Source organism: Chionomys nivalis, chromosome 11 (genome assembly GCF_950005125.1).
Source record: "Chionomys nivalis chromosome 11, mChiNiv1.1, whole genome shotgun sequence".
NCBI lineage: Eukaryota > Metazoa > Chordata > Mammalia > Rodentia > Cricetidae > Chionomys > Chionomys nivalis.
The window spans coordinates 59,750,137-59,772,987 of record NC_080096.1 but is presented as its reverse complement, the minus strand read 5'-3'; the positions used below and the strand labels follow the sequence as shown (position 1 = coordinate 59,772,987).

Below are 22,851 nucleotides of genomic sequence, written 5' to 3'. Positions count from 1 at the left end.
AGTAAAAAACAATGACTTCCTGAATTTTGCAGGCAAATGGACGGAAATAGAAAACACTATCCTGAGTGAGGTGAGCCAGACCCAAAAAGAGGAACATGGGATGTACTCACTCATATTTGGTTTCTAGCCATGAATAGGGGACGTTGAGCCTATTATACGTGATCCTAGAGAAGCTAATTAAGAAGGTGAACCCTCCCCCAAAAAAAATTTAGGTGATGAAAGGAGACAGAGACAAAGACCCACATTGGAGCACCGGACTGAAATCTCAAGGTCCAAATCAAGAGCAGGAGACAGCACGAGCAAGGAACTCAGGACCGCGAGGGGTGCACCCACACACTGAGACAATGGAGATGTTCTTTCACAGTACTGTAGGCCAGAAGTGTGGCATTGTAATGCCAACAACTATATTCACTAATCGCTCAAGAGGAGAACCCATTCAATGACTTCCTCTTGATATTCTGTGTCCTTGGCCTCTAGAGACATCACCCTGGCCTTTGTCATTTTTGCCACATGCCATTTGTTTTATTCCAATATCTGTTGTCCTCTTAAAAACATTTTTTATTGCCATTCATTTGTCCCAGTATTTATTGTCCTCTTAAGAACAGTTTTTAGATTTATTTATGTTATGTGTATGAGTGTTTTGCATACATGCATGTCTCTGCACCATATGTGTGCCTGGTGCCCACTGAGGTCAAGGTAAGAAGAGGGCATCCCATCCCCTGGAACTGGAGTTGTAGGCAGTTGTGAACTGCTTGTGGGTGCTGGGAATCAAACCTGGGTCCGATGTAAGAACAAGCATTCATAACTGCTGAGCCATCTTTCTAGCCCCTGTTTTCCTGTTTTTATTAGTACAATAGTCATATTTATAAAGGAGTCACCATGTAGAATATTATGTCATCTTGATTACATCTGTACAGGATTCCAAATGTGATTGTATCTCCAAATAAGGTCACATCCACAGTATCAAAAGTCATTACTTCCACTTGGCTTTTTGGAGATAACAAACTTATAACACTACATAGGCAGTAAAATTATGGGGCCAAATTTGTTTATAAGAAGGCTTTTGCTTTGGATCAGAAATCAGGAAGCAATCCTGTACTATACCTAAGAGACATATGTAACAATAGAGAGATTCAGAAGGGTTGAAAATAAAGGATTGTTACGTGTGTTCTGGGCAAAAAAATGACTTTGAATTAACTATTACACACGCTTAAGCTGACAGATGGAAAGCATGCCATGAACGCATAGCTTCCTGCTTTTTTTAAAAGCAAAGGGATACCTTGTCTCGTGTGTGTGTGTGTGTGTGTGTGTGTGCATGTGTGTGTATGTGTCTGTGTTCTGCCATACAAGCCAGGAGACAACCTTGGGTATAAGTCTTGACTTTATCTTGTTTGAGACAGAGTGATTTCTTTGTTGCTATGGTCACCAGGCAGGTGACCCATGAGTTTTTGAGGGCTCACCTGTCTCCACCAGCCATCTTGCTATTGGAGTGGTGGAGCTAGGGATATGTGCAAACACATCCAGCTTTGCGTGGTTTCTAGGGATCTCGGCGGAGACCATCCATTTGCACAGTAAATGCTTTGCCCTCTGAGCTGTCCCTGTCCATGCCTCCCTCGATTTTTCTTTCTTCCCTTCCTTCCCTTCTTTTTCTTTCTGTAGCATTATGATTTATTTATGTATTTATTGAAAATAGTTTTTGTCATGCAATATATTCTAATTTTGGTTTCCTCTCCCCCAACTTCTCACAGATCCTCCCCACTTCCCCACCTACTCAAACCCACACCCTTTCTTGGGCTCTCTCCTTAGAATGCAAGCAGGCTTTTAAAGTGGTAATAATAATAATAATAATCAATAAAATAAGTAAACCAGAATAATACAAAACAAACAGAAAAATAAGAGCTAAAAGAAAAACACAAGAAACACATACAAATGCCATGACACACTTGTTCATATATACAGAAATCCCATAAAAACAAAGTCAGAAATCATAATTTATAAGCAAAAAATATGTAAGGTAAAACAAACAAAAAAAAAATCTCAAAGCATTGTGAGACAAAACGAACCTCCAAAAATGCCCAGGGATGGCACCATCAACAATGGGCTGGTCCCTCTTCCATCAATCACTAATTAAGAAGATGCCCTGGGAGCTTGCCTATAGCACAATCTTTGGGAAGCATTTTTTAAATTGAGGCTTTCTACTCTGATTACTTTAGATTGTGTCAAGTTGACATCCGGCACAGAACTGGAATGTAGCTCACTGGTAGAGGACTTACCTGGCATGCATGAAACCCTTGGGTCAATCCTAATACCCTCCAAAAGAAAGAATACCGCCGCGGATGGTTGATCAAGTTCAGTGTTCACTCCTTATAAGTCCTATTATCAGTAAGCCTTGCTTCCTTAATCTCTTCCAACCTCACAAACAGATCATAACAGTGAAATATTCAGGAGGTCAATGATGCAAAACTCTCTGTGTTACTCCTTAAGTTTATTTTGAGGTACTTTGTTACCAATACAATACAATAGAAAGAAAAGGTAGGCTTTAGAAAGTAGAAAAGATACCTTTTTGGAACCTGTGATGGGATGCCATGCTCAGCCTTAATGCATGGGGGAGGGGTTTGGTCCTACAGCAACTTAATGTGCCAGACTTTATTGACTCCCTTAGTTGTTGGGAGAAGTGAATGAGAGGTGGGATGGGGTGGGGGAGGTGGAGGAAAGGACGGGCAGGTAGAGGGCTGGGAGGGAGAGTTGTGGTTGAAATGTAAAATGAAATTTGAAAAATAAATTAATTTAAAAAAGAAAGTAGAAAAAAGATTGTAAAATAAATCACTGCTATTACATGCTGTGATTGTATCTTTAGAATTTTCTAGACTCAGATGAAATTATATGATAAGCACATTTATTTTTAACACACAGCTATATTAACATACAGAAATAACTTAGATGTAGATAGCAATCAGATGGAATAGTGGAAGGAAAGATCTCAGATACAGTAGCATTTACAAAATTAAAATTAGGCATGGTTCAGAATGACTTTCTTTTTTAAATATAAAAATGCTATGCATAGACATCCTCAACAACACTAGAAATTAAAAGGGATATTGAAATTTTGTGGATGCAAAGACAGCATGGCAAAGGGGTGATGTATTCTAGACTGACAATGGAATTTAATACATTTTTTATTTTAAGTCAAAATTGTGCACATGTGAGTCAAGCACTGAATCCCTGAGTTACAAGTTAGATCCTAGGCAGAAAAGTTACTCTTTGTAATAGGAAAGCTTATCATAAATTACATGAAATATGGCTAACTATAGCCAGGGAAATACAATAAAAGCTAAGAGGGAAAAGTAGCTTTAATGCTCATCAAACACATGTTAAATCTTATTTATATTCAATGAAATGACTTTGATATTGCTCAGTGTACTCTGATCAGTCTTTAGCTCTAGATCTCCAGAATATTTTCATTAAATTCTTTGTAAAAGAATCTTAGTAAACAACCTACTACATGTTAATATAAATGCATGGTCATACTCATTAAAATCTAATTAAGGAGTATAACATTGAAGTCTAGGCATTAATCTCCCAATTGATTGATCTCAGAAGTGTCAAGTTTTCTTATAAGAAGTGGTTTACTTAGATGACTCTTAAAATGTTGGATTTTTTTTTCATTTTTTCTCCTCTGAGCAATAGAAATCCCTCAGATAACTTTCTGGTCATTTTCATTTCATGAAAGGCAAGAAATCGTGGAGGCAGCAGCTTGTAACATCCACATCTTCTTTGTGTTCAATCTCCTACAAAAGTGTTGGGTCCCAGCCGGTGGCTGGCGCAGGCCACCTTGAAGGCTTAGTAGAGGTTGCTGGGCTGTCATCTGCTCCAGTCCTATAGACAGCACAAAGCAAGCGGCTTCATTCAGGTCAGAGCAAGATCCAGGATTAACGAAAGGATAACCGAGGGACAAGCCCAGCTGAGAGATTCAGAGCATGTCTAGCTATGTAAGGGAAGGGCTTCTAAATTTAGGTGAGCAGAAAATTCTGCAGCATAGCCTTCCAGTTCTAAAAAATTCTAAAGTTACAGAATTCACATGTCTGTGTTTTAATGTACATATCCAGAAGATTCTTTTTCCTGTTCTTTAAAAATGAGCATGGATGTTAGGGTAGCACTAATTTTAGAGCTGTGATAATGAAATGCTAGTGTTAAAGCAAAGTCGACCTTCTGTAGTCACACACACACACACACACACAACACACACACACACACACAGAGAGAGAGAGAGAGAGAGAGAGAGAGAGAGAGAGAGAGAGAGAGAGAGAGAGAAAAGAGAGCATGCTGTGGATAAGATGGAATGGCAGCAGGGAGGACATAAACAAACCTAGCCCTGAGGTGGAAATGGGGGCACATGAGGTTTCTATACTTGCCTTTCCATCTTTCAACTTTTTCCAGAAAATTTTGTTGTTGCTGGATATGGAGTTTTCTTTTTTTTCTACATTGCAGTATGATTTCTTTTAAACACATGTCCCTAATTCCTTCCTTCCCTTCCCTTCCCTTCCCTTCCCTTTCCTCCCTCCCTCCCTCCCTCCCTCCCTCCCTCCCTCCCTCCCTCCCTCCCTCCCTCCCTCCTTCCTTCTTAGCTTTCTTTTAGAGAAAAAAAAACTTTTATTAAACCAGTGTTATTTAATTTCTTCCACAGTTTCTTCCAGTGTTTTCTGACTTCAAACAAGTTTAACTGGAAACCATGTTTAAATTGTGACTTATTCCATGAGGAACTTATACAAAGATATGTATTAATTATGAACCACTGATCCAGTCTTTCCAAATTGTCTCAATGCCACTTGTTGAGTTATCTGAGTCATCTGACTGAACTGACACCCACTTGTATCTTACCTTAAATTCCCATATTGAACAGTGACATTTATTTATTTACCTCTGAGAATCTATTAGCATGTCCACTTGCTACTGATAATCAAAATCCTGTCTTCACACAAACAGGTCTTAAGACCTCATGTACCCCCTTCATTTGTACTTACTTGTATTCCATCCAAACACAATTGTGAAGAAAGAAGCATTTTCATATTTAAACTCTCGGAAGCATGTAGAATTTGCATGTGATGTTCCCAGCACATTATGCAAAATTTGAAAAAAGTTGAGAAAATCCTCCTCTCTCTGAAGCTCTGTTAAGATTGTCTGAGGGTCAGGGCTGCCCTTGGAGCCCTGGGTGGAAGGGGGCAGTTTTTCCAGACTGGGGCCACCATTGTTCACCTGGATTCTTTCTTTCCTGACTGCTGTGCTCTCCCTGGCGCCTGTGCCTGCCTCAGCACCATGATGGCTCTCTCTGATCCTGTTCCTCTCGCCATCTTTCACACCTGCATTGCAGTTCAGCGTTTGGACAGAGGGCTGCTGAGTGTTTCTGCCTCCTAACCGATTATCATGATCTGTGCTTTGTGTTTATGCTGTTAAAATATGCTTGGCCCTCTTTTCATGTCAAGTGATTCTTTCTTAGAAAAATTATACTTTAAATAATTTAAGAACCCTCTAAGTAGGACAGTTCCAGGCTGGACATATTCTAACTTGAGCCTTTAAAGTATATTAAGTTTGAAGACTGAATGGAGAGACTTGGTTTTCTAAGTCTTGTAAATGCACGGGAACCAGATACACAAGCTTGCATATACTCTTTGACTCCTGAACTTGATGCATTCCCACTGTGAGACTGTGGTCAGGGCTCTGGCAGCTGTGGAAACTGCTGGCCCCTGTGTGGCTGAGACAGTGCCATTAGTGTTCTTTAAACTTGCTAGATGGAGGAGGGGGGCTTCTGAGATGCTTACAGTGTGCTGTTTAAAGACTGCACGGCCCCACTGAAGAAATTAGACTGTGCTAATCCAACCTGATTACAAGATTTAGTTTGAAAGAAATTTGAAGTGTATTTGAGGTTCATTCTTCCCACAGATCTTAATTCTTACTAGAACTAAAAACTAAACCCGAGTTTTAGGTGTTTAATGGTTTATATAAAAGGATTTCATTCTCAGTACTTATATTTTCTTTCATTTTGATTCCCTTGTGTTGTGACTGTTATTTTTCTCTACATATCGAGGTTGATTTTGTTGCCTTCTTTTGTTTATGAGTTTATTTCTAACTGTTATAGCTCATGTGTATATGTATGTGTTTCTGTGTACATGTTTGTATGTGTGCATGAGAGCGAGACAGAGAGAGATGCCTACACATATGTGCTGATAACCAAACTCATATGTGCTGTGCATATAGTGAGCATGTACTCCACCACTAAATCACACCCCAGATGATTCTTACCTGTAGAAACATATTATTTCTTTCTTTTTTTGTTGTTTTTTGTTGTGTTTGGTTTTTTGAGACTGAGTTTCTCTGTAGTTTTTGAGACTGTCCTCGAACTCATGCTGTAGATCAGGCTGACCTGCCACTGCCTCCTGAGTGCTGGGATTAAAGGTGTGTGCCACCACCGCTTGGCATAGTATTCATTTCTAATGCATATAAAATGTTTTCCCCAGTGTTTTTTTTTTCCTCTTGCTAATCAAAAGCAAAAAGAAAAATCTTGTATTGTTGACATGTTTCCCAGGACTTGTGTGTTTGAAGCCCAGGAAAGATGTGTGGGGGCCTGGAAGAAGCTGTTTTATCCACTTGAGTTTCACAAGAAGAAACTTAGTGCAGTCTCCCATGGTCCAAATGGATTAATGGGTGACTCAAAAGTTGATAATATCATCTGCGAACAGTGTTTAGGTAGCAGCAGCACTCTCCGGAAAGCTGAACCACTTTGGAAATTTTGACATTTTCCTTTTCCAGAGATACCATGAAGTTGAAGAGAATCGGTTGTCATCTATCTCATACGCACAGTTAGGATCTAATATTTATTTTAGATCACGCATTTGCTTCAGGAAGCCATTGTCTGTGATCTTTCACCAGCTTCGACTGTCCCTTTAGCAGTTGTTATCTGACATTATGAAAGCCTTCGGGAAAAGCGTTTGACCAGCTTTCCAATCCCAGGATGAATTATGGTGATAACAACACAGAGAGGCAGTGCAGTGATTGCTGGATATGACCTATTTCTGGGAAGATGAAATTAATGAGGACATGTGAGACCATATGCAATGATGGGCTATAGATGTGCTGTGTTAGTGGTGCTAATCAAAGATGTATGTTCCTTTATTCTGAAGAACGTTATGACTTGATCATCTTAATTTAAATGTTCTGCTTGAGACCTCTGGATCCTATAGATTTAATGAGTTTCAGTGCATGGTGTGGAAACATGCATCAAGTTCACTTTTTTATGTATTTTCTCTGCCACTATTTAGACTCAGCTCTTTCAAAAGATAACTGCATTCCTATGTGAACTCAAGTCTTCTAAGCAGGGCACTCCGCATCGCTGCTGATGTTCTCATTGCTGAACACTTTGCAGCTCCAGATGGCAGTGATGAGACTTTAGCATTTGCCATACGGAGCAAGCAGTAAACACATTCGGCAGAAAGCAGAGGCGAAGTCCAGAGCCATCCTCTTGTAGCCCCAGATGATGCTGGTCTCCACTCACAGGATGCTAGAACATCTTACTGTGGTCTAGAAGCATCCCGTTGATTTGCCAGCAGTTGAAGAATTGAAATGAAAAGGAGATGTTGTTTATTGATCTGACATGCGACTGAGGTCAGGCCCGGGAGGATGCACTGTGTGGCAGTATTTAGTACGCTTACACGGGAGGTTCTCAGTTCCACTTCCAAGTATTCTCACCTAATAGTCCAGAATGATGCGTTTTTAAGTAGGTTCTTGAATTGGCTCAATTGGTTCTGCTTTGAGAAACACTGCTGTGGAGAATGAGCAGCTTCCTTTCTGCCCATGTCATTCATATATATATATATATACATGTTCCTTCTATCCTTCTATTCTCCTTCCACTAGCTTTGATACATCAAATTTATATCAGGAATTTAAATGGAGGTGTCAGAAGAATGAGATGTAGTGCCCTTATATTAAAGAATCTTCATTCTTGTTTTCTTATTTAGAAAACACAAATATGCAGATACACAAATAATACTTGAGGATTACATTCAAGTATGCCAGGAACGGTATAATCTAGCTGGTTGTTGGACTTGTGAAAATGAAACACCTCCTTCCACAGACAGCAAATGTTGCTTTATCATCTGAAACTGTAACTTCTAAAACATCAATCCCTGTATGCATGAGTCATCTCTTTCTAGATTGTTCCTAGAAACTCTCCAGGCCTCACTCTAATCAATGCTTCTGTGAGCTGCCAAGGTCAAGACAGCCCATAAATATAAAGAAGAAACAGCATCATAGCGTTATCGGCGTATGTGGAAGCTTCAGTGTTTTTTGTGGTTGGTTATTCATATTTAAAGTACAGTGCCTTGTGAAGGTGAAGATTCCTTCCCGTGTTCCATTATTTATTATTTTAACTGGCAAGATTATTCATCTTTCCAAGGCATGGAGTGATGTTTCACTCTGTTATAGGTTATATGCATCTTCTTTTAGTAAACAGAGCCATTTCATTTCAATTATGTTGTTAAAGAGACCCTCGTCTATTGTGGAATATCACACACAACTATCAGTGAAAAGGCTGGAGTTCATCAGTGGAAGGAATTAGTTTTAATCTGTCCCTGTCCTCAATTTGAAGATTTAAATTGTTATGCCATCTCTGTCACATACATCCAAGAAGATTAACGTGGTACTAAGACAATGCTGTAGAGGTTTCCCGGAAGTGTGATCTTCTTCCTCTCTGGGAGCTTGATAGAGAAAGGAAGTATTCTTGGCATGCATTGAACATATTATCATGTATCCTTGGCGTGCATTGAATACATTAGCTGCAGTGAGCTAGGGGTGTGGAAAGTCCACCTGCTCTTCCTGCTCATGAGCTTGGGCTTGTGGTCCCTCCATAGCACTCTGCACTGAGAGTTTGCTTGGCTTCCAATTCTGATCTTGGCCTTTAGATGCATACACACTAACTCCCCTATCGAGTTCTGGAAACCGGCATTGACAAGGGAACATCTGGAGTTTTTACGGAGCTTGGCATTTCAGCTTTGCTTTCAGAATTGTAAAAGTCATATGTACTTTTGTGAAAAATACAAACTCAAGGAAGTCCTCTCACTGGAGATCACTTTCATATTGGGTCCTTATCTGTTTTTCTTTGCTTTAGCTCAGTTGTTTGAGACAAGGTCTCACTGTGCACCCCAATTCTATCTTTTTTTTACAAGTATTTTCACAGTTAGACTCATACCATTTTTGTAGTCATTTATTTGTAATTTATGATATCATAGTATCTTTTCCATCATTCCCAGGGTCTGGGTGCTAGACTGTATAAAAAAGGAGAAGCTAGCCGAGCAATACCCTTCATCTCCCTTTGCTTCCTATAGTTAAGCAAGACCAGCTGCCAACACTCCTGTTATCATGACTCCCTTGTCAGCATGGAATCTACCCTGGAATTGGGAGCTAAAATAAACCCTTGCTTCTTTAACTTGACTCTACTGAATATTTTTTAGCAACAATACTACAGTTAACTAACACAATATATGAGGAATCTTGGAGCACTGAGAAGGTGAAACCCTTGCATAATTTGACATAACCATGAAGTCATGAGATTATTACCCAGAAAATGTGATTTTTAGCGTGCCTGTCTCCTGTCCTCTCTTTTTAAAGGAAAGGTCTTATTATGTAGCCCTGGCTAGTCTAGAACTCACTATGTAGATGAGATCTGCTTGCCTCTGTTTCCCAAGTGCTGAGAATGAAGATGAGAGCCACCATAGCCAGGCCCTTGTTTATGTCACATAGACTTAGTGCTAGCCTGACAAGCAAAGGCAAATGTAATTATGACTGCTTTCTAGTGAGCGAGCATTATCTCTCTTCATTTTTATAAAAAGACTAGTTTTTCTCATATGCAATGTCATTTTAACTCTCAACATCACCTGTCACTTTTCTCTGGTCTGGACCAGCACTTAGACCAGTGTCCGCTGGTCAAAAGGAGACGTCTCTTCACAGGGCTCTGGCCACACCCCAGCTCTTGGGATCTTTCAGCTGCAGGCTCATCAGAACCCACTCCCCTGCTGTCAAGGTCTCCTGCTCAGAGCAGAGGAAAACAAGTTGTTTACAAAAAATTCAGGGTCTGGTGGTCTGCAGCCCCCAACAGTATCTGACCTGGTGCAGTATGAATCTGATACCATCTACTCTCGTATCCAGCTCCTAGTAATACCCAACCTTCCTACACCGTGTACCAGAGCCTGGTATTTATGAGGATTTCAGCATGATGCTATAAAATAAAGTCACAATTATCATGTTTTCAAATATTTAAAATTCTGATATAACTGAGTATTGGAGAAAGTATGGAGAACTGAATTTTGGCAAAGTTCAGGTGTCACTATAAATGCTAGAACTGGGCCAGTTGAAGATTATATGTTGTCTTATTTTTTTGTTTGTTTGTTTGTTTGCTGTGATAAAAATGCTATGACAAAACAACTTAGTGGAGAAACCGTTTATCTGGCTCACAGTTCCAGGTCAAAGCCATCACTGGGAGGGTCACAGTGGCAAGAGCATGGGACAACTGTGCCAACAAGCAGCTATACATACTCCAGCCCAACAGTAACTACTCATGCTTCTCTCTTTCTCTTCTTCCCCATTAATCCAAGGCGTAGCCATGAAACAGTGCGGGTGGGTCTTCCCACCTCGGTTGACCCAGTAAAGGAAATCACTGGGCTGGCAGGATGGTCGAGCAGGTCAAAGGCAGTTTGTCCTGTACTCACATGGTGGATGAAGGCAAGTACAAGGCTGTCCTCTGATCTCCACTGTTAGTGGAGATCTGATCTCCATGTTAGTCACTGTGGTACACACCCTCCCAAACTAATATGTAAATAGACAGATTAGTTAATTAACTGGTTCATTAATTAATGATGTAAGAGGAGAATCACTTATAGGCAATTCCACAGACTCACTTAATTTAGACAGTCCGTCGAGATTCCCTTACATCTGATTCTATATCTTGCCGAGTCGACAACTGAAATTGGTCATCATATAGGCACATACCTATGACAGGAACTTTATGTCACGTCAAATAGTCTAGAGAAAACTCATTAACATGGAACATGAACACAGAGGGATGTTTAGTGCTGAGATTTTATAATCATGAAAAGTATAAAAGCAACCCCATATGCCCTGATGAGATAGAGAAGCACATTTTATTATGTAGTGGATAAAATGAATTATTGGCCTCTGTGTAAATTAACATGTTTGGTGTGCATAGACTACTGAAGATATAGACTGTATGGAACCATTTGGGTTAGTTAACAAACAGTAACTAATGTGTGCTGTAGATGGTACGGGGATCAGCGTCTATAAGGTGTGTACTATGTCTAATTCATGGCTGTTTTTGAAGTTACAACAAAATGATTGCATTGTTAAACCATTGTCAAGAAAACAAGTTCAGAACATATCACATGGGATATACCTGACCTTTAGTCCTAACATTTGTCTTAGTTTCCTGTTTACTTGAAAACTCAGGGTCCTTGATGTGCAGATGGCTGGCTTGTCAGTATATACACCATGTTCTTAGGTCTCACTGGTAGTTCTAGCATTCCACCTGCTTGCTACCTCTGTGTGCCAAGTCCTCTTAGGCACTTCATGGGTTCATCCTGAATTCTCAGGCATTCGAAAACCTCAAGGTGACCTTCAACTAAAGGGACCATAGATCAGGCAGAAGGTTGCATCGTTCTTGTTTCGTCCAAGGGGCTGTAATGTGCAGTTCTCTGCTTGGCTCCCACTGGAGCCTTGTAGGATGGAATCTCGGTGCCCAAGAACACGCCCCCCGCCCCCCATGACTTTGCCCTGCTCCTACTCCTCTCTCCCCACTCCTCCCTGAGCCTGTTAGGATCAGCACCCACTAAGCTGATCCGGATCTCAGGCTCTGCTTTGGAGACCTTCATAACAAGATAAGGAACGGACCCACCACTGCCACCCTGTAGGACAGCGAGGATGAAGACCTAGTCACATTCTATTCTTTAACTCAGAAACATCTGCAGCAAGTGTGGCTGACAATTGATGGTTTTAGTCATTTTTGAGCTTGAAATAAATGTGCTGGATTTCTGCGAGGAACTATCCTTGCCTCTTCATTCTCTTTTGGAAACCTGATACTGGCGATGCAGAAAATCCACTTTGTCATGAGCATGCTCATTGGATCTCAACTACAATCAGTTTGTTGTAAGAAGGAAGGAACCTTTCTGGACTTAACTAGTAAAGAAGATGTGCACAGCAGTCACATCTAAGGAGGCCTCCCTCTGGCGTCACTTCACCTCGAGTGGCGCTGTCTCTCCCAGCAGTGGAAGGACATCTAAAACCTTATACTGTAATAAAAAAATGTTCTTGCATTTGATGACAGGTTGAATATGCTATCTGAGTTTTAAAAATATTATTAATAGTGGATTGGCTATATATTCAAAAGAAACACAAGTTGAAGGAAACTTCAAAATAATTTATTAGGAAATTTCCTTCAGGTCCTGGAAAACTTAATGCCACGAAGGACTTTATGTGCTTGCTATGAGAGGGACCAGAACTGACAAAGCAAAAATAACAGGGAAAATGAAAAAGCAGCAGAATATTTTTAAAGAATGTGTTCACTAAGCTTACTGGGAGAACAGGATGTTTTTATTAGCAATCTTGGGGCTTGAGGCATGTAGGACTGCTTCCAGGGAGAAGCCGTATGTTCTTTTCTGCATGCCAGCCTTGTGACAGTCACGACTGTGGTCTCAAAAATCAAAGCAAAATGCCCTGTGTAGTTCTCAGAGCAGCAGTGGACTCTTCCTGATGCAGAATCCCTCGGTGATACAGGACTCTCAGTGGCCCAGTGGCTTTGCATTAAAAATATCTAGAGCAATATTTTCAGCATCTAATTTCAATCATGTTACTCCTGTAGACTGAGGGCTTACATTAAATGCAAGTGTTCCAACTCAATGTGATCTTGCTTGAAGGTGAGGTCTTTAGCTTGGAATTAGGGTTAGATGAGATATTGAGGGTAGAGCCCATGCCACGTGAGGATGCAGTGGGAAGGCACCTGCCCACAAGTCAGAAGGGCAGCCCTCAAAGAGTGTCAGTATGCTCCTACCTTAATCTCAGTCTTCTAGCCTTCAGAACTGGGGAGATACATTTCTATTGCTTACATCATTTAGAGTATGATATTTTATTTTGAGGAATAACGAAACTAATATACTCTCTCATTGCCCATAAAAAGAAGGCTTTTGTTTGGTCCACAAGAACTTGCATGGATCTGGTTTCAGAGATTCTCCAGCTTCACTGTTATGGGTGTCTAGGTCATTTGTTTAACAGATCCTAAACTTTGTTATTAACACTATGCCTTTTCTCTTTGTGATTCTGTTTCTTTACTCAAGTGAGCTTGTGACACAGCTTTCAGCAGAGTCGAAGATATAAGCCCTGCAGTACATAATTTTGTCGTAAGTCTTATGAGACTGTTTTCTGGTAGACCTGTGATGTACATGTGGTAGACAACAGAAAAAAATTCTTCTGCTGACAGAGTAGACAGCACATGGCAATGCCTCTTGAATTGCCCTTTATTCCCTCAAGAACTACGTTATTGGGGGGCAGGGGACTGAAAAAGTGCTTCTTAAAATATTCTCGTATGATACTTTGTTTTCTGTGAGACAAAATATAAGGTTACTTGCTAATGAGACGACAGTAGTAATACATATAAAGTTACTTCCCTAGTGAGGGGCTCACTCTGTACAAAGCACAAGAGCTAAGTTCACCAGCTTCCTGAGAACGGTATCTGGAAGTAATTAGCTCTGTCACCTAAGGGAAATCCTGCTTTGGGGAGGTACAGACTAGAAGGTTATTATTTTTAACCCCAATGAACCACAGCAGAAAGAGTGCTTTATACTCAGCAGTTCTCAATCTGGGGGTCACGACCCCTTTGGATCAGAGGCCTTTTAACAAGAGTTCACCTACTGTTGGAAGACACATATATTTAAATTACTGTTCTTAACAGTCACAAAATCACAGATATAAAGTCAAAATGAGAATAATTTTATGATTGGGAGGTCAATACAACAAGAACTGTTTTAAAGGGTTGCAGCATTAGAAAGGTTGAGAACCATTGACACAAACTCATGCCTGGTGTTTGACAAGGAAGAAGATAAGGTGGGCCCTGGAGAAAGACCAAGCAGGTAATCACACCCAAGCTTCTTCCAAGGGTTTTATCTGTAGGTATTCAAAGAATATCTTTTAGCCTATCTTTATCCTGTTCAATTTTTTTTAGCAAACAAAACTCTTTTTTATGAAATAGTTCCAGTGTTCTGATTAATACTTAGAATTTGTCATAATTTGTTTAACCTAGAAGATACATAAAAAATACTTTTACTTAGAAATTTCAGAAATTTAAATGTCTGGATGGCAAAGATCAACATTATATTCTTTGAAACCTAGTCTTTGAAGCATCATGGCATTTAAGCATTCCAACTGAACAACCGAGAAAAACTGGTGTGAGACTGATATTCCATAAAAGGAATCTACCCAACCTTCCGCCCATGGGAGTGGTACCATCTGGAACAGTCCACATCTGCACATCGAAGCCCGATGTCTGGAAAGTGCCACTGTAGGGTTAACCTTTCTGTCAAACTGTCAGCTGCTATAGTCAGAGTTTCTGTTTTGTTGTAATAAGAGCGGCGGGGCTGTGTCCCCGGCACCCAGCCGTCCGCATGGCTAGCTTATGCCCCGAAATAATTATACAGAAACTGTATTTTTTTAATTACTGCCTGGCCCATTAGTTTTAGTCTCTTATTGGCTAGCTCATACATATTGATCTAACCCATTTTTAATATTTTGTGTAGTACCATAAGCTGGCTTACCAGGAAAGATCTTAACCTGTGTCTGTCTGGAGTGGGAGAATCATGGCGACTCACTGACTCGGCTTTTTTTTTCTAGCATTTTGTTCTGTTTACTCCACCCACCTAAGGGTTGGCCTATCAAATGGGCCTAGGCAGTTTTTTTATTAATTAACCAATGAAAGCAACAGATAAATACAAGACCCACCTCCATCACTGTTTGTTGAATGAGTATCACAGCATGCTATGGGGTGGCTCCGACAGTTTCTTTGTGAAGAGCTTGAACCTTAATTTTTATCAGAATGTAAATAAAGCTAAACGTTCCACTTACTCACTCTCTCTCTCTCTCTCTCTCTCTCTCTCTCTCTCTCTCTCTCTCTCTCTCTCTCTCTCTCTCTCTCGTATGAAGCCTGCCTAAGGAAGATTCATTATTTTAGGAACAGTTTTTAAAGCGTGGAAGCATTCTCTTCCTCATGCAGTCTGGTTTAATTGAGGCAAAAATGTTTGGCATTTGCCATTTATACCACTGAGAGGTCACCTTGTAAGTTCTGAAGTTTATGTCTCCTGGATAGTTTGAAAAAAATCATTGTCTCAAGTGGCTGGAGAAGGAAAGAAAAGTAAAAAGTGATGCAATTGTATTTTAATTAAGATATAAGATAAATACAACCTATATCCCGTGAAAATAGCATACGTATTAGTTGTTCGAAGTTTCTGGTTTTTAAAATCTATTCCATATAGAGACAAAATATATTTAGAAGGTATCTCTAATTCATAGAGGTTCAGAGCCAATGTTGACTTGCATGTCTTTCATTAGTATTTCTTATCAGGGCAATCTTTCTCTGATCATTATGTTCCTTACTGAGGAGTCAGAGTTTTTAAGTAAAACACATGCAGTATGAGTTCTCCATTTTCCATCTTATAGTTCAACTGGGCAGAAGTCCTGTGCAGGTTTGCTAATGAAACAGTTCCACGTACTCTGATGGCTGATGAGTCTCATGAACAGTCCCCCAAAAGCCTGACAACTTGCTGCTAGATTTAGCAGTTACTGATGGTGAGAAGTTAGGTGCATGAGTGGACATTTTAAATAATATTTAGGATTTGAAGAGCAGAAAAGGAAATAGGTACAATTATACAGTAGAAGAAGTAAACACAGCATGTTTGGTATATGGCAAAGAAACTTGTCTTTGTACGATAGACAGTGGAATGTTATTATTATTATTATTATTATTTATTTATTTTTTTTACTAAATCTCAATTGTTCAATTTTACCAATAAAAACTCAGGAGCCAGATGCTGGAGTGAAAACCTGATAGCTCAGAAAGGGAGAGAAAACACCAGCTGACCTTCCTCTTCCGCCAACATTCCAGAAGGCGAGCTTTCTCCTACACCATCTCAAATATCTAAATCATCCTCAAACTGAACATCCCTCCCTTCTACTTCCTGTGTGTGTGTGTCTATCCATTCTTCTACTCTATATGGCTACTTCTTGTCAACTGGTTGCTTGTTCTACCTCTTAACCTATGGTTGAATTTATTTAATCCTGTTTACAATATTTAAGCAGAAAGTTCTTGGATTAAAGATGTATGCTAGGGTTGAATCATACCACCACTAGAAACAGGTTTTTCCCAGTAAATAACACAATATCAGGGTTCACAGTGTGATCAAATATCCTATAATATTGGGGGATAAAGCTGAACAAAAATAGAAGTAAACAGAGAAGTTAGGACCTAAATAAGAGTTATAGAGTCTACAGAGCAACGTGCATTTTTATGGCAATAGATAGCTGGATCTTACATGTTTGGTAAATAAAATATAGTGCTGGCCAAGATCAAAGCTGCATCAAGAGGATGGAGCCTGGAGATGACAGGTGGCTGGAGGGCTGATGAGTCATTGCTGCAAAGCAGGTCAGCATCCTTTGGACTAGGGACAGCGATTATTTACTGAAGATGTCTCTTGTGGCTGATTAACCTTCACATTATGCTTACTTAGCAGATAGACAACACCCCGAGACTGTGCAGAGTCGGAATTAAGAATTAGATGTAAATTAGACCTGACTGTTGTTGTTCTTGAAAGGCTGTGCTTCCTGAAAGACAGCCAAGAATGATCAGTCTTATTTGTCTCTCTCATGTTCACTGCAGATTTCACATTGCAGCTCACTTTGGCAAATCTTTATTGAGTTTTTCTTAGGGATTCTAATCAAGAGTATGTGAGGGAAGGATGATAATTGGTTTGAAGTGTTTTAATTTAAAAATTATTGATTGGTTGGAAGACAGTATCAGTGGGGGTATAGTGACAGAGACAATTAGAAATACAAACTTCCTGCTATGCCAAAGGAGTACCATTGGCCATCTCGAGCCCTTGATGCTATAGGTTCTTGACCATCTCGAGCCCTTGATGCTATAGGTTCTTGACCATCTCGAGCCCTTGATGCTATAGGTTCTTGACCATCTCGAGCCCTTGATGCTATAGGTTCTTGACCATCTCGAGCCCTTGATGCTATAGGTTCTTGACCATCTCGAGCCCTTGATGCTATAGGTTCTTGACCATCTCGAGCCCTTGATGCTATAGGTTCTTGACCATCTCGAGCCCTTGATGCTATAGGTTCTTGACCATCTCGAGCCCTTGATGCTATAGGTTCTTTAGATGACATTGGAGACTTGTAGTTCATTGTTTTTTAGGTTTGTAACTGTTACAAATAGGAATGTTGACAGTCTTGTGCTGTGGGTTTTACAGTGTCTTGTCCACTGTAAATATTTGTCACTCGTATTGGTTTAATAAAGTGCTGATTGGCCAGTAGCCAGGCAAGAAGTATAGGCAGGGCAACAAGACTAGAATTTGGGGAATTGAAAAGGCAGAGACACAGTTGTATTCTAGACACAGAAGAAGCAAGATGAGAATACCTTACTGACAAAAGTTACCAAGCCACATGGTTAAAGATAGACAAGAATTATGGATTAATTTAAGTTGTAAGAGCTAGTTAATTATAAGCCTGAGCTAATAGGCCAAACAGTTTATAATTAATATAAGCCTCTGTGTGTTTCTTTTGGACTGAACAGCTGTAGGACCAGGTGGGACAGAAACTTCTGTCTACAGTCTTGTACTATTCTGTTTGAATCAGTAGTTTTTCTTAGCTTATTTAAATGAGTGAGCAAGTTTTCAAATGACAGAATATTAAAATAATATCACAATACTAAATATATACTATTGTTATATTTTCATTTTAGGATCCACTTCTGTGAAAAATTAAAGCACAAAATAAATAGTTAGCTTGTGATGAAGCCAAAAACCTTCATCATTGGCCATGTCAGCTCAAAAGATCTATTTCCTTACCTTGGTTCTTATTAATGAGATTATTATTCTTTGGTATCATTGATTAAAAAGGAGTTATTTGCCATATTCCAATGAAATGAGTTAATTGTTATTTAAGTAGCTCAGTATTTACCTCTGTGCCATCATATGTTTAGATCCTTTGTGACCTGGAAAATATCAAAGAGAATATGGAAGTTATTTTGAGTAGTGCTTCCCTCTCAGGAATGTAACTCAATAAGAAAGCTGTGTATCAAACCAGCCAATTAATACAACATCAATATGAACGTGCTAGCTTCATTCACTTTGTGTGGCAAACCATTTCAAAGAAGCCTAAATGTCAGCATTGGTAGAAGATGTAATTTTTTTTCTGACCCTAGTCTAGCTGTATCCTTTTTCCTTCTCCACCCACTTTTGGGCATGCTTTGTAAATAAAATATCTGAAGCCAGTAGACTAGTGGGCTGGAGTCAATATGAGTTACCAGTCACTAGCGTGACCTTAGTTTCCCGTTTGATATCTAGAGTCAGCTACTGTGGTGCTTGGCAATTGTTGGATACAGAAAGAAGGGAAATAAAGCCAGATCTTAGTTTCACAATATGTTTTTTCAAGTGTAATATGAATTCTTATGGTTTGCATGAATACCTTGTATTTTTGAAGAGTTGGTCAAAACTGGATTGTTAAATGAGAATTCTCTCATTTTAATACACATAGAGGTATTTCTTAGATACGTGTTTTTGGTATCTATTTTGCAAATAAATGAGGACCTGTGACCTCAGTTACAGGTCACATGAGGGGTCCAATTATAATAATTCCCTGACAGCATGAGACTTTGGGCACAGTGAGGTTTTTCTAACATAGGAGACAGGTTTTTTTTTTTTTTTTTTTTTTTTTTTTGGATTTTTGAGACAGGGTTTCTCCGTAGTTTTTTGGTTCCAGTCCTGGAACTAGCTCTTGTAGACCAGGCTGGCCTCGAACTCCCAGAGATCCGCCTGCCTCTGCCTCCCGAGTGCTGGGATTAAAGGCGTGCGCCACCACCGCCCAGCAGAGACAGTTGTATTGAATAGAGATGGCACCTTATAGTTGTCCAACAAATACTTCTTTATTGTTTATGTCTTCAAGTAGATTAGAGTTTGCTTGCCCAAAAGTAGTGATCAACTATGTATTTTGAGCATAAGACAGAAGGGCTGAAATATGAACTAGATTACTGTCACTTAAGAAGTGTGACAGTAACACAAATTTATTGATATTTTTATTAATCTTTCCATTTAAATCATTGATCTTTATCTATCTATGATCATATTAAGGAAATTTTGGCTTCTCAGAATATGGAACGAAAGTTCAATAAACTGCTGTAAGAAACCAGAGTGCTAGAAGCAGGTGTGCACTTTATTAGAGAGTAGAGTCTGTCACATAAATTGTAGGTTCAGATGTAGTTTCTTATTATACCTCATAATTTTCATGACACCTCCCTGTACCTCATCTGGGAATATTTTATCCCACGCTGTATTCTGTCTGTGACTGCTGATGCAGTAAATAGCAGCATCTTATGTGCAGTAAAGGTGGTCTCTTCAGAATGTTTTCCTCTTGGCAGAACCTAGAGAAGAACAGAGAGAAAGAAAAGGTAAGAAACACACAACAGGGACCAGCAAGAGACTGCTAGGACTTTTAGGTCCAGGAGTTGGAGCTAGGTCTCCAGAAGCTGCTTTAGGAAACGTGAACCAAGCTCACTGAGAAAATCCACATTGCTCTGAAGTTTGCTGTAGGCAAACCACATGGGCTCCTCTCAGCCAAGCAACTCGTGAAGGAAGTTAGACATCATACTTCATTATCTGTGAGGGTGGACTTTGTATACTACAGTGATGTCTTGGGGAAAAACATTTATCCACCTTTACAGTTAGGGTATTTTTAAAAAGTTGATAATCCTGTCTTTGATGATAAAATCATTTTTTTCTGTTATCTCATCATACATTTATTATCCTTAATCTGAACCATTATTTCAGAAAAGACTAGTATATACATTTTTCTTAACGTGAATTTTGTATGTGAACTATGATAATTTGCATATGTTAATTGATAATTATAAGATGTACAGTAATGAAAGTGATTGTGTAGCAAGGAAATCCCTCAACATAGTTTGATATAGCTCATCACGATTGTGAAGATATAAACAGGAAGAGGAGAAAGCAAGTCCTTTTATCTGGAATTATCTGGGCTTATTTCTTCTTAATAGTTAAATGGAAGCTTGTGATTATCTGTTCAATAGCCCATGAGGAGCAGGTTGAACAAGTAGCAATTTTCTACCTAGGAGCATTTTAGATCCATTATCAGAGGCAAATGATTATTTTGAGGTGCTGCTGTTCCTTAGGATTTACAAAGGAAAATGTTAGCAATTAGATAGTTGTAAAGTGATTTATATGATAGAAAGAGCACTGGAGTTGAAATTCCTGCTCCTGTACCCATCAAATACATGACCTGTAGGGTGATGTTTTACCACCCTAAGCTAATGCTACGCTGCTTTGAAAGGGAACTGCCTAGCACAGTCAGAGAATGGCTCCAAGGTTCAGTTAGGTGCTGTCTCTAAGAGTGCCTGAAACTTTTAACACCTTTTGTAAAGGAAAGAAACTGTTTCTAATGATTCCCTTTTGTTGTTACCTTCTGCAGAAAGTGAGTGAGAAGGTTGGGGGAGCTGAAGGCACCAAGCTGGATGATGACTTCAAGGAGATGGAGCGGGTGAGTCTTTGCTTCTTAGCCTTCCCTTGGCATCAAGTTGTTCCCCGTAAGAAGGAAATGTGAAGCTATTCTGTACTAGAGACTCCAAGTGTTCTGTTTCTTAAAACAAAACAAAGCAAAACAAAAGCAACAACAACAAAAGTCCCACTCCTTTCATTGCATGTTTTGAAATAGAAACTGGAAAGCATCCTGTCTTCTCTGTGTCCATCCAGAGACAAGAATCACCGTGAGGAAGAAGGGTGTGGTGCATTTTTCCTGGGAGCGTTTGTCATCAGTTTCCTACTCAGGGTGCTGTGTGTAGACTGTGCTTGAGTTTGGGTGAAGGTGGAAAGCAAAGGAAAGAAAATGGAGAACAAAGTCTCAAACCTTGGAAGGATTTTGAGTCTCTGACTTCACTGGACTTTCCTATGTGAATGGTCCCTACAAGAGGCAGCTCAGGATAGTAAGGAGAGAGCTGTTTGGAGTCCAGTTGACCTGGCCTAAACTCTGCTCCACCACTATTGTAAAAGTCCAGTTTTTTTCTTGGAGTTCCTATTTTCATATGTCAGTAAATGAGAATACTAATGTTCACTTAAGAATAATTATTAAGCTGGGCGGTGGTGGCGCACGCCTTTAATCCTAGCACTCGGGAGGCAGAGGCAGGCGGATCTCTGTGAGTTCGAGGCCAGCTTGGTCTACAAAGGGAGTTCCAGGACAGGCTCCAAAGCTACAGAGAAACCCTGTCTCGAAAAAACCAAAAAGAAAAAAAAAAAAAAACAAGAGCTAATTCCAGGACAGGAACCAAAAAAGCTACAGAGAAACCCTGTCTCAAAAATCCAAAAAAAAAAAGAATAATTATTACTTATTACAAGTAAATTATATTTATTACAAGTTATATTTATTATATACAATTATATTTATTACAGGTAAATCATTTAGCATTAGTTATATACAATTATATTTATTACAAGTAAATCATTTAGCATTCTCTCTAAAACATTATAGGTTCTCAGCAAATGAGGCTGGAGTTGGTGAATTAAGACTCTTTCTCTTGTGATATTAGATGTATTCTCTCTTTCATTTTGAGGTTGTTCATAGCCAGAGCTGTTTAGAGTTAAGAGGATGAGCGCTTGTTGAAATGAGGAAACAATACTGTGAGAGGTTCTGGAAGAAACAGTCCCCGTTTTAAAGAGGATGTCCTAAGCCCAGGATACACAGAAAGTACACTTAACCGTTATTAATATTTTGCCTCTGCACACTATTATAACAGAATATTTTTCTTTATATGCTGGTTTGTCTTTTCAGAAGATTTTTATGGGCCTAATCTCTTTATTAGACTTTCTCCTTTCCAGTGGGTTGCTTTGATACATTTCTGATGAGTGAAAGACAATGTTCGTGGCTGCTTCCTATCTCTTCAGTTTTCTTCCTGATGTGTTCATGGATAAACTAAAAATTACTTGGTTCCAGCATCTGTGACACAGGATATAGATAAGATTCCCGAATGTGTGGCATTCACAGTGTAGAAGGGAGGACAGAGGAGATACGGAATGACACAGTGATACGGCTAACTAAGCTCGGGGCTGGAGACTCAGATGACCTTCTGCTGGAACCATGGAGACACAACAGGTATTTGAGAACCTGGTATGTTTCAAGTAAAGGAAGGAACACGGAAGCAATCAGGAGAGAACATGGAGTTCCTGAGAAGATGAGGCCAAAATGCCCAGGTCTTGGGAAGTACAGCTGGACAGTTTCACTGACCAGCCATTCTGCCTCAGTTCCTTACCCTGGCCTTGCTAGTAGCTGCCCATTGCTGATATCCTATATCAGTCTTGCCCAAAAGCCTGAAAATTTAACCTCTCATACCCAGTATTTGGCAGCCACTCTCCCCAACTGAAGTCGGTCTGTCCTTATTTTCCATCTTCTCTTTATCTCCAACCAAAGCTCTTAACACCATCTTTAACGGTGGTAGAAATGGTAGCCTACCCATCCGTTGTCA

General features: G+C 39.7%; 1 protein-coding gene across 1 annotated transcript in view; it reads left to right on the top strand.

Moving 5' to 3' along the window:
- Sh3gl2 (SH3 domain containing GRB2 like 2, endophilin A1) overlaps window positions 1-22,851 on the top strand; it is a 171,179-nt gene that overhangs the window by 110,096 nt on the left and 38,232 nt on the right. Inside the window, exon 2 of the mRNA XM_057785222.1 lies at window positions 20,808-20,876. Coding sequence (XP_057641205.1) covers window positions 20,808-20,876 — 69 coding nt within the window. The remainder of the gene's footprint in view (window positions 1-20,807; window positions 20,877-22,851) is intronic.